This window comes from Aspergillus uvarum (assembly GCF_003184745.1).
Source record: "Aspergillus uvarum CBS 121591 unplaced genomic scaffold BO82scaffold_47, whole genome shotgun sequence".
NCBI classification, from domain to species: domain Eukaryota; kingdom Fungi; phylum Ascomycota; class Eurotiomycetes; order Eurotiales; family Aspergillaceae; genus Aspergillus; species Aspergillus uvarum.
The window spans coordinates 136,113-147,558 of record NW_020291344.1 but is presented as its reverse complement, the minus strand read 5'-3'; the positions used below and the strand labels follow the sequence as shown (position 1 = coordinate 147,558).

The 11,446-nt window shown below is 56.6% G+C and overlaps 5 protein-coding genes across 5 annotated transcripts; 3 read left to right on the top strand and 2 right to left on the bottom strand.

Annotated features, from left to right (window-relative positions):
• Nucleotides 1-291: 291 nt before the first annotated feature.
• Nucleotides 292-2,194, top strand: BO82DRAFT_340604 (multicopper oxidase; the record flags this gene model as incomplete). Its single annotated transcript, XM_025633519.1, has 3 exons — nucleotides 292-541; nucleotides 598-1,072; nucleotides 1,129-2,194. 3 exons carry the CDS (start codon nucleotides 292-294, stop codon nucleotides 2,192-2,194), a joined length of 1,791 nt encoding a protein of 596 aa, XP_025489543.1.
• Nucleotides 2,195-2,600: 406 nt separating this feature from the next.
• On the top strand, nucleotides 2,601-3,818 carry BO82DRAFT_356510 (DUF1014 domain protein). Its single transcript, XM_025635745.1, has 3 exons — nucleotides 2,601-2,805; nucleotides 2,972-3,072; nucleotides 3,177-3,818. Exons 1-3 carry the CDS (start codon nucleotides 2,746-2,748, stop codon nucleotides 3,682-3,684), a joined length of 669 nt encoding a protein of 222 aa, XP_025489542.1. The 5' UTR covers nucleotides 2,601-2,745; the 3' UTR covers nucleotides 3,685-3,818.
• Nucleotides 3,819-3,851: 33 nt separating this feature from the next.
• On the bottom strand, nucleotides 3,852-5,465 carry pex7 (putative peroxisome biosynthesis protein (Peroxine-7)). Its single transcript, XM_025635744.1, has 2 exons — nucleotides 5,109-5,465; nucleotides 3,852-5,034 (listed from the first exon to the last, which is right to left on the bottom strand). The coding sequence occupies exons 1-2, from the start codon at nucleotides 5,270-5,272 to the stop codon at nucleotides 4,095-4,097; spliced, it is 1,104 nt and encodes a 367-aa protein (XP_025489541.1). The 5' UTR covers nucleotides 5,273-5,465; the 3' UTR covers nucleotides 3,852-4,094.
• A 208-nt stretch (nucleotides 5,466-5,673) lies between these two features.
• Nucleotides 5,674-8,716, top strand: BO82DRAFT_385207 (putative CUE domain protein; the record flags this gene model as incomplete). Its single annotated transcript, XM_025638161.1, has 2 exons — nucleotides 5,674-6,607; nucleotides 7,147-8,716. The coding sequence occupies exons 1-2, from the start codon at nucleotides 5,934-5,936 to the stop codon at nucleotides 8,714-8,716; spliced, it is 2,244 nt and encodes a 747-aa protein (XP_025489540.1). The 5' UTR covers nucleotides 5,674-5,933.
• Nucleotides 8,717-9,856: 1,140 nt separating this feature from the next.
• On the bottom strand, nucleotides 9,857-11,070 carry BO82DRAFT_289018 (putative ubiquitin-conjugating enzyme; the record flags this gene model as incomplete). The annotated part of the gene is made up of 4 exons (XM_025631632.1): nucleotides 9,857-9,940; nucleotides 10,006-10,778; nucleotides 10,860-10,954; nucleotides 11,009-11,070. The coding sequence occupies 4 exons, from the start codon at nucleotides 11,068-11,070 to the stop codon at nucleotides 9,857-9,859; spliced, it is 1,014 nt and encodes a 337-aa protein (XP_025489539.1).
• Between the last annotated feature and the right edge of the window lie 376 nt (nucleotides 11,071-11,446).

Below are 11,446 nucleotides of genomic sequence, written 5' to 3'. Positions count from 1 at the left end.
TCCCTTACTTGGCTGGGCCTGGAGTTGACATTTAGTCCAAGATGCACGGTGGGCGGGCGGCCGCTGTGCATCGCGAATATGGCATCTATAAAGCTGGAATGTCTTGTTGCGCAGAATTCCACAAAGAAGAACGGCGAAGAAGCAATCGTTGCCTCCGGCTTGAGGTTATTCGCAGGGCGTTTACTCTCATACTTTTTATAATATTCCCCTTCCCTTACCCCATCGCACTCTTGGTTTTGCTGCTTGTCTGCCCGGTGTCTTTGTGGTATCTCTCTTCTCTTGTTCTTCGCCATGAAGTTCTCTCCCAGCAAGCTGGCCTTGTTGTCAGTGATTCCTGGCTTGGCCCAGTGGGCGTCTGCTCGCGTTGTTCAGTTTCAGATCGATCTAACTTACGAGGATCATGAGGTCGCTGGATTCGTGCGCAAAACTATTCTCAGTAATGGGCAATTCCCTGGTCCCCATCTGCAATTGAAGCAGGGTGACGACGTGGAGTTTCTGGTGAACAACTCGATGCCTATGGCGACGACTGTTCATTTCCATGGTTAGTACAGTCTCGTGCAATCGGGAGTAAACATTAACTCGTGGATACTTCCACAGGTATCGAGCAAAGGGGCACGCCATGGTCGGACGGTGTTCCAGGGTTGACCCAGGAACTCATCCAGCCTGGCGAACAGTATCTGTACACCTGGACGGCCAACGACTATGGCACCTATATCTATCACTCTCACTCCCGAGCTCTGCTGGACGACGGGCTGTACGGCTCAATCTATATCGAGCCCGCGGAGTCGGTGGAGAGACCGTTCGATTTGATCACCAATGATTTGGACGAATTGCAGGCAATGCTGGATGCGGAACAGAACACGCAGCCCATCCTGCTCTCTGATTGGAAGCACTTTGATTCGACGGACATCCTACAGCTAGAGAAGATATCGGGCGTGGAAAGCATCTGCACCAGTGCCGTTCTGGTCAACGGCAAAGGTTCCGTGTTCTGCCCCCCGCAGGAGCATATCAATGCGATCACGACGGCTGCTCAAAAGGAGATTCTGGGAAATGCGACTTTGACTGATATGGGGTACGGTTCTCGGGCAACGAAGCAGAGATTTACGTGCAGCGGCTAATTTGGACTAGATGCATTCCTGCCGAGGTTCTCTTTGGCCCGGCATATCCGATCGATACCAGCAAGCTGCCAGATGGCTATTATAAAGGCTGTACGGCCAGCGAGGGTCCTACCGAAATTCTCAGCGTGGGCACAGGCTACCAGAGCTATGACCTGATCAGTATGGGAGGTGTCACCTCCCTAGTGTTCTCTATCGACGAGCATCCCATGTATGTTTATGCGGTGGACGGCCGCTATGTTGAGCCCATGCTGGTCGACGCTGTCACCGTTCCTATCGGAGCACGATACTCGGTTCTGGTCAAGCTGGACCAGCCCGCTGCTGACTATGCTGTCCGTATCGCCAACAACTACGCAACTCAGGCGATCAACGGCACGGCTATCATGTCCTACGAGAAGCAGGGCTCAAATACCTCCAGCGGCTCCAGCCAGGTCTCTCAGCCTTCCATCACCGAAGTCGGGAGCAATGCCACGGCTAGGACGGTGTTTCTGAACGAGACCCAGGTGGTTCCTTTCCCCGTGGTAGCGCCGGCTGCGGACGTTGACCACACCTATATCATCGACATCGTCCCGTACAACGCCTCGTACACCTGGAAGATGCACAATGCCAGTTACGCGTCATCGAATGAGGGGCTTTTCCCGGTGCTTTACAACCGCAGCTCGATCCCCGCGCAGTATACACTATCCACGCTGAATAACACCTGGGTAGACCTCATCATCAACATCACGACTGCTGGACAGCCAAATCACCCCATCCACAAGCATTCCAACAAGTATTTCGTCATTGGCTCGGGGCAAGAGACGTTCACCTACTCGTCCGTAGCCGAGGCCATGCAGTATATCCCGCAGAACTTCAACCTGGACACGCCTCAGATGCGAGACACGTTCTTCTCTCCACCCGCGACGGCGGGCCCGACCTGGTTAGCCCTGAGATATCAGGTGGTCAACCCGGGGCCATTCCTGATGCATTGCCATCTCCAGATGCATCAGAACGGAGGCATGGCACTTGCATTGCTTGATGGCGTCGACGCATGGCCCAACACGACTGAGCATCGAATGCCGGTCAAGGCTACGCCATGAGGCAAGGGCAACCTTGTTTGCTTCCATGTATACATAATATCCACAGTATATTCCTTGGTCTAATATCAGTAATAACCTTCTTCTTATGTGCTGGTCTCTATTCTGAAACGAAACGGATATCGATAGGTTTGATTCTGTGCGCATACGCCTTGCTCTGCCCGGCCTCCTGCAACCACGCTGAGCTGCGAGACGACGACCATTGGTAAACCCTCACCATCAGCCACTATTAGGTGAGTTAGTACGGAGTAGAGAAGAAAAGAAACTGAAATGGAAAACAAACAAACATGCCAAACCGTCCGTGGCTCCGGGAGTGGTTAGTCATGGGGACTCCACCGCCCGGCCCAAGAAGTGCCGCGATAGGACGACTGCCTCCCTTCGTCATCTCTTCTTTCGAGGCACCGCCCGCCCGCTTTCCATCTGTATCCATCTCCATCTTCCCTTTCTTTCCTCTCCTCTCTTCCTTCCTTACATTCTTCCCTTGGTTGCTACATCTTTCTGCGCCTCACTCCCAATCAATCCACCTACATATCCCCAAGCACCGATCACCAAACATGGGCGGAAAGAAAGGCGGAGCCGGCGAGAACTCCAAGAAGGCGGCTGGCCAGGCTCGCGTATGTTTTGCACTTCCTAAGATATACACCTAATTTTGTTACCCCGCCCCCTCCCTCTCGCCGGGAACCATGCTGAATTTCCACCCACACCACCCCCCTTTTTCTCTCGATACTTCCGGAAGCACTCTACCTCTAGAGAACTCAACACTAACAACGAAACCAACAGAAAGCCGAAGCCGCCGCCGGCAAGAAGGCTGCCGAGGACGCCAAGCGCGCCGCCGAAGATGACAAGCAATGGCAGAAGGGAGCGAAGGGCAGCGCTAAGAAGTGCGTTTTCCCCTAGTCCTCCCCTCGTCTCACTCATCTTCACCCCTCCCGCTTCCGTTTCTTTCCAGCAACCCATCTAATTCTGAAATATTGCCAACCCGCAGGGACGACGCCGAAGCCAAGAAAGCCGAAGCCGCCCGCAAGAAGGCGGAGCGCGACGCCCTCCTCGCCGCCGAGGAAGCCTCGCAGCCCTCGAAGCCCAAGGGCAGCGGCGCCAAGCAGGCCGTGAAGAAGACGCGGGGGCTGGACCTGTCGCAGCTGGACGAGCCGGCCGGCGGCAGCAAGGCCTCGGCGCTGAACGCGTCGGGCATCGACAACGCGCTGGACGCCCTCTCCCTGACGGGCAAGGACGCCGGCAAGGTGGACCGCCACCCGGAGCGGCGGTACAAGGCGGCCTACGCGGCGTACGAGGCCCGCCGGCTGCCCGAGATCGAGGCGGAGAACCCCGGCCTGCGCCGGCAGCAGCGCATCGAGCTGTGTCGCAAGGAGTTCGAGAAGAGCGAGGACAACCCCTTTAACCAAGTGCATGTGGCGTTCGATGCCAGTCGCGAGGAGATCGCGGCCGTGCGCGACGCCGAGCGGAAGAAGGTCGAGGCGCGGTTGGCCAAATAGAGGTTCTGATTTTTTTTTCTTTCTCTTGTTGGCGGGGAGTTTTTTTTCTTTCGATTTGTCCTCGATGTCATCACACTTAGGTGCTGTTTAGTACGGGCTGCTACGTACTAGGATGTAGTTTATATACCCGGGTTTTTCCTCTTTGTCGGAAAGCTCAAAATTGGAGTCGGATATAGGGCTGCGTGCCTCGGATCCATGATAGAGAGGGTTGGAACTGAAATACGGTAGACAAGATGGAAAGACTGGGAAATGAAGTACAATGAACAAAAAAATCAAGCAATGAAAAAGTACATAATCAGAAGGTGACAAAAAAAACGTTGGTATCATGCAGTCTAAGATCATATATCCATAATATAGAAGAAGGAGAGTCAGTCAGACGAAAAAGAGGCTTGCTCACGACCAAACCGGAATCAACCCCCCATGACAGCCCGTACGTCCCAAACATAGAGACTCTCATCCCACCCAACACTGGCACACCACCCCTCACTCCCGAACAGACACCAATCCACCCCCGTGACGAATTCCGTATGCTGGCCCATCCGCCCCAATTCGACTCCCATGTTGGGCCCGCCGGGCCCGGCCCGCATCACGTCGACATCGCCGACGACGCCGGCGGGGGACTGATCCGACCAGGCGCGGCAGGTCATATCATAACTGGCGCTGAGCAGGACGTTGGACAGATGCGGCGACCAAGCGACTTTGCGGACGGCGTAGTCGTGGCCCAGCATGACGGACTGCGGGCCCTGGTGCGGGGCCCGGATATCGAAGGTCCGGATGGTGCGATCCACGCCGGCGGTCGCCAGCGTCGAGGGCCGATACTTGTTCCAATCCAGGGTGAGGGCCTCGGCGGGGGCGGCGGAGCCACCACCACTGGCCATCATGATGGGCGGCGGCGCCCCCGGCTGCGGCGCGACGATCCCTGCCCCTGCTGCTCCGGCGTGGATCGGAATCTGTAAGGTGAGATGATTGGAGGCGGAGGCCGGGGTGCGCAGGTCGTAGAGCCGCAGGTACGAGTCCGAGGTGACGCAGGCGAGCAGGTCGGGCGAGTGCGGCGCGAAGCTGGCGGCGTAGGTGCAGCTGTGCGTGGGCAGGGTCAGCAGCGAGTGCGGCCGGTGCGGCGACCACACCCGCACCGTGCCGTCCCAGCTGCTCGAGCTGAACCGGTCTTTGGCCACCAGGTTCCAGTGCACGCTGAACACCTCGCGCTTGTGCTCCTTCCACTGCTGCACGGGGAAGTCGGTCAGGCTCGTGTCGAACAGCTTGATGCTCCCGTCGCCGCTGGCGGTCAGGACTTGGTGCTCGTGGATCTCGGACCACGCGAGGTCGTAGAGGGAGTCTTGCGTAGTGAAGCTTTTGTTTGTTTTTTCGGTGGGGTTAGTTGGAGATGAGAGGGTTGATGGGCGGAGGGTGTGGTCTGTACGTACTGTTTGACGGGGACTATACCATGGGGGGTCAATTCGAGAATGAACAGTCGTCCATTGCCCACTAGGCCGTAGTTGGCCGAGGCGGCGACCGCGAGCCGGTTGTCAAAGAAGGGAGAGTATTTGACTGCGCAGCCGTTGAAGCCTTCGGTGCGGAAGTGAAGCATTGTTGTGGTTGTTGTTTGTGGGATGGGGGACTAGATCCGGTGGTCTCGGTGCGGCGAGGTGATTGGAGGAATTAAGGACGAGCGGTCATGGCGGGGAGGAGCGGAGATAGAGGAAGGGGGTGGGATGGCGTTGATGCAAAAGGAGGATTCTCGGAGGAAGATGAGAGAAGGATGATAATGTGGTGCGGGGGAAGATGAGGCCAAGTCCGAGTCCTGTTGTACTCGCCGTGCGTGCCGCTCACGGAGCCAAAAGCGGCGCGAGTCTAGCTAGTGCGGGGAGGGGAAAAAGCGATGGAGAAGAGCCGAGGTTCGGCAGTCCGACGATCTTCTCCTCGTTTATAACCTGGCACATGCACGCCAGACCCTGTCGATGCTTGGACCTGAAGTATATCGAAACAACCGGGGATTTGAGATTCATCTAGACCCAATTATACCCCCTCTCACCCCTTGCAAGGATGCCAACCGCACTTCCCATGCATCCAGAATATTATGGATGTCACAGTGACGCCATCAGGGCCAGAATTAAACTTTGATGTAGCCCAAACTGTGATCAACGGTTCGGAATTTGTCAAATCTTCGTTGTCTCCCCTCCGCTCCTCTGTCCCTGTTCCACCTACACTCACTGAATCACAATCACACATTGACCTCAGAAGCCATCACCATGCCCTCAGCCTGGACCGATGACACCACCAACGACCAACCCCCCAATGACGCATCATCCCCAACCCCAGCCGCCGACTTCCTCACCACAGAGATCTACAACATCGGCGCCCAGCCGGGCATCCGCTCGCTGCCCCCGAGCCCGGAACGCGACTTCCTGGTCCTCACCTGGGGCCCCGTCGTCTACCGCACGGCCTACAGCGCCCGCGCGGACCGACTCCTCCCGGTGTTCCTGCGCGCCCTGTCCCACGAGGTCCAGGCGGCCATCCCGCGCCGGCTCCCCGGCACGCCCAAGCAGCGGCACCTGCTCGAGACGAGCTACGCCTGCAAGGTCTTCAGCGACGAGACGCGATTCGCAGGAGCGGGAGCGGAGATCGGCGCCGTCCGCCGCGCGTTCCACGACTGGAAGCGCGCGGACCTGGCGCTGCCGCTGATGGAGCTGCCGGCGCGGTTGCGGGTGTGTTTGGTGGTGGATGAGGGGGTGCTGCGGGCTTTGGAGAGGATCATGACGACGACGCAGGAGAAGGACACAGACGAGGAGGCCGGGGAGAGCTCGGCGGAGGACGGCAGTGAGAAGGGATCCGGGGAGTTGTCTTACGGCAGTTGTCCGGTCATCATGGTGGAGGAGAATTTCCCGGATCGGAGGAGGCGCGACTCCAACCCCGCGGATGGGGAGTACCCCGGCTGGACGCAGGTGGCGCTCTCGGCGGTGGTGGAGGTGCTCGAGGGGATGAGGTTTGGGAATGGCTTGAGCCGGTTTCATCGCTCGGGCCGAGTCTATTTGGGAGAGAGTCAGTGGTCTTGATGGGTTGGTTCATGTCTCTTGGAGTTTTGGCTCGTATAGATCGCTGGCGTTGGGGAACCGGGTGTATAGAGTTGGGATAGACATAGACGGTGTTTCAAAGAGATGATATTGAGAGTATCATAACTGTGGCTGCGGGGCTTGATCAAGTAGCATCTCCAGATGCTGTGTAGCAAGCAGAGATCGAGCGACGCCCATCCATGTCGATGGTTACTGCCTTCCAGTTCCAAGTTGCTCGAGTATGGTTCTTATCGCAAGGAGCACGCCTGCTCATTGGCCATATTGAGAGCAGTCACGTGGTGATAGGACATCCATGTCCGCCCATCGCTTTGCAATCGTTCACTCCCTTTGCGTCCTACAACTATACAATCCGTTTTTATGTTGTAATAGTCTGAATAGTTGAGTTCACAAGTCAAGTATCCACCATGGATCGGTATCTCTCCCGAAAACGGGCCCGGAGTCCACCGACGCCCACCTGCTCGGACGAGGACTCGACCGACATGAAACTGGCGCGCCTGGCCTCTCTCTTCCCGAACATGGCTCTCGACGCATTGATGGAGATTCTCCTTTCCAGTGGCGGCTGCGTAGAGACAGCAACCACCACCATCCAGGCGCAAGCCTCTCTGTACCCTCCCAAGAAGCGATCGACGGCCGGCGTCACCCCCGCCATCCAGACCTCCTTGAACGCCCACATGCGGATATCCCACCTGCAAGACCAGAAGCGCTCACTGACCCGCAAAGGCAAGACACTGCATCTATACTCCCCGGAGGACATCGCGGCACACACGCCCTGCACCATCATCCACAACTTCCTGCCCGCAGCGCAGGCCAACGCGCTCCTGCTCGAGCTCCTCGACGAATCGAAGCACTTCTCGCGCTACCGCTTCCAGCTCTTCGACCGCACCGTCCAGAGCCCCCACTCCGCCAGCATCTACGTCGCCACCCCCGAGCAACACCGCCAGCACACCGCCGAGTACACCTACGGTGGCACCTACCGGGCCACCGTCCGGCAGACCACCCCGCACCTGCGCGCCGTCTCCGGTAAGGTCCAGCAGGCCGTCAACGCTGAGATCCAGCACCGCATCCGCACCGTCTACCCGGGCGGCCGGAAGCTGAAGTATCAATCCCCGAACGAGTGGATGCCCAACGCGGCGTTTGTGAATTGCTACGATGGGCCCATGGAGGCGGTCGGATACCACTCGGATGAACTGACCTATCTCGGCCCGCGGGCCGTGATCGGAAGCCTGAGTCTCGGCGTGGAGCGGGAGTTTCGCGTCCGAAGAATCGTTCCCACCGACGACAACGACGACGACGCTGCTGCTGCTGCTGCTGCTGCTGAAGACCCGGAGGCGCCGGGAGATCCTTCCGAAGGACGGATCTTGGCGCATACAGCAGCGGATAAGACTTCCACTCCGACCAAGGTCCCGATTCCTTCGGAACACAACAACAACTCTCGCAAATCACCGACTACATCGTCACCAGCAGCAGCAGCAGCAGCAGCCCGGGCAAACGCTCAGGGGCAAATCTCTATTCACCTCCCGCACAACTCGCTGCTGGTCATGCACGCGGAGATGCAGGAGGAATGGAAGCACGCCATTGTGCCGGCGCAGACCATCTCGCCGCATTCACTGGCGGGGAATCGGCGCATCAATGTCACGTATCGGTGGTACCGCGACTCCTTGCACCCGCGGTACACGCCCCGGTGCCGGTGTGGTGTCCCTACGATTCTGCGGTGCGTGCAGCGCAGACGCGAGACCCGGGGCCGGTATATGTGGATGTGCTATGTGGGGTATGCCCCGGGCAAGAAAGGGTGTAGCTTTTTCCAGTGGGCGGATTTCGATGAGGACGGGGAGCCACTCTGGGACAAGACGGCCGTGCCTGATGATGCGCCGTGGTTGGAGAACTTCGTAGAAGGACAGGATCAGCTTGAGGCTGGGCTTGGGGGACAGGTAGGCAATGAGAAGGAGAATACCAGTATCTGAGAATACCCGATATAGTGAAAGGGTCGCACTGGTGACACTGCGTCATCCCATGGATATGCTTCCGCAATCTCATTCTGTATGCATAACAGCCTTAGTTACACTTGATCATCAAAAGAGACTCTTCAATTGTGAGGCCGGGGAGAGATTAGTGAACCAAGCCAGTCTTTTGCCAGCATCCACTTTGACTACGGCCACGTTGACTGCAGCACTCCAGCAAATCCGGGCGTCAAACAACCGTGTCGCATCGTGTCATGGGAGACGAGTTGACAATCCACAACCGACTTCCGCGCTCTTCTGCTTCCTCTCACTTGATCACATCATCCAAAACTCCTTGAAGCCCACATCCCCAACCAAACGAGCATCAGGCACCATAATTTAACCGTAGAACCGATGAGTCCCGGCTACAAGCTCCCATCCCCTTCAGCACAAGCCTGTTTTCAGACTCTTTCTCTCTCTCTCTCCGCGCGAGGAGAAATCGAAACCAAAAGTTCTCGGCTCATGGTACTGGGCCGCCATCGCGCGAGTTCTGCGGCGCCCGAAAGAAGATGCGTGCGGTCCTATCTTTTCTGCCTCCCCCTCGCCCGCCCCCACCAGCTCTCACGGACCGACGCTTGCTGCGGGAGCTGCAGTACTCAGAGCAGGCGACAGCCAGGGCGAAGATGCAACAGATTGTGACGATGGGGACGAGGATGAGGAGACAGACGATGATCGTTGTCTTGTAGTTGGACGGGGGAAATGTTCGCTTCTCATTGAGGGTGGTGCGCATTGTAAGTGTCAGGAAGGCTTATGTCGGTGGGTTTGCGGTGAATGGTTCGGATGTTGCTGTGGGTTGACTTTTGAGAGGTGCTGGACGACAATTGCCACAGGGCTTTTTTGTAGCTGTGATAAAATTCGCATAGGTAGGACATACAAGAAGCTGGTGATTGGGATGCTAAGTTCTGGTGTTCTGAAATTGAAGGTACTGGGAGGGTAAGTTGCTAGCTGCTGTGCACCGAATGGGAAGGTGCGAACAGCGACTCAAAACGACAGTCATGATGAAATCTCGAGCTCATGAATAATTAGGTATGAGAGCAGGTATATCTCAGATCAACTGATTGGTGGTAGTACAATGGGTATATTGAAGCACCTAGCTCGTAGGCTTTATTGATGCATCTCCTCCGTTCGTGGGTTGATTTTCTCTTTCACCGATGCGAGCGTAGCCCTGTCCAGGCGGGTGAATCGAATCTATGGCAAGTCCATGTCAGCAACAGTTTCTCGCTGAAGAGAGGAAACGAAAATAGATAACATACCGTCTCATCCGCCCCTCCGCGCGTAGCCCCATACAGGGTTGAATCCGAAATACTAGCCTCAATCTCACTCTGCACCCGTCTCACCCATATCCCATCCCAATGCCAGTCCCCAGGGGCTCTGGCTTGCGGACTTCCAGCCTTCTTCATCCCGCCCGATGAGGTAACCGTAGCGCCATCGTTGCCCCTCTGGTGTGCCTTCCACGCATGCCACGCGCTCGGGTTCGCGGCCGCCTCCAACGGTAAGGAATCCAGAACCGTCGTATCGTCGAATGTCGAGCGAATATAGTCGAAAAGGACTGCTACCGGGACGGTTTTCCTCGGTTCCGAGAAACGTCGGTCTACTATCGGAGAAGTGGGGTCGGTCTCTTCCGTCGTGGGCGAGGTGGGGGTCGTCTGGTCTTGGTCGAGTATGGGTTCTTTGCTAGTCGGCGTATCAGGTCTCCTTCCTCCGCCTGTATTGGTGCTGATGGTTGAGTTGCGCACGCTCACGGCTTTGATGGATGGAGCTGTTGACGGGTTGAACCCGCCTCGTTTGGCCCGACCAAACCAGTGCGGGAATCCGTGTCGTAAACTAAATCCGCCGGGGGGTAGCCGCTCATCGTCGGTGGCGCTGACGGGATCTTCGTTCGAAGCACCTGTGCTGAAGGTGTAGGTGGTCAGGGGCACGACCAGGGGGTGAAAGACGTCGGTCGCGAAGTTGACCATGGGCGGCATGTCGGGATAGGAGTCAGGAAAACGGATCTGGAAACGGAGGACAGCGGAGGCATAGGGACCTTCAACGGACGAGTAGCAAACATGATTGTTAGCTGCTATGGAGCTTCAGTTGGCCTGCCAAACTCGTGGAGATTTCTTACCAGCGCGAACAAATATGACACCAGACCAGAGCGTTGGATCACCGGGACTGAGGCTCACGTAGGTGCCCGGAGGGGCTGCATGTTGCAAGCTTGCACTGGTGCCATTAGCCGAAGCTCGGACGATTAGATTTTATTATGGACTGACTGACAATTCCAAAAGAAGCTGCTGTTTTCTAAGGGATGGAATGCTGGGTAAACGGGTTGTCGACATGATGTACTGTTTATGGTTGGGGCGGAAGTCCGTCTCGTCTGGCTTTCCATTCTTTAGGGGCGGGCTCGATGTCAACTGGAAGTGTTGATCTCGCCTTATCCCCGTTATCTCCACCCCGCCTGCCTCATCGGTCCCGCCATCTCAAGCCTCAGGCAGATAAGGATATAGCCAGGTATGTACATCACGTACAGTAACTTACGTATGTACTAAGCACAATCTTGGCTTATTGTCAAATAGTCACATAGTTAAATAGTCAGATAGTCAAATAGTCAAATAGTCTATCTCTATACTTGCATGCAATCTTAACGCTTGTAGTGAGTGCTCCAATAACGTAAATAGAAAAGTGCACCGCAATCATAGACAGCCGCCTGCAAAG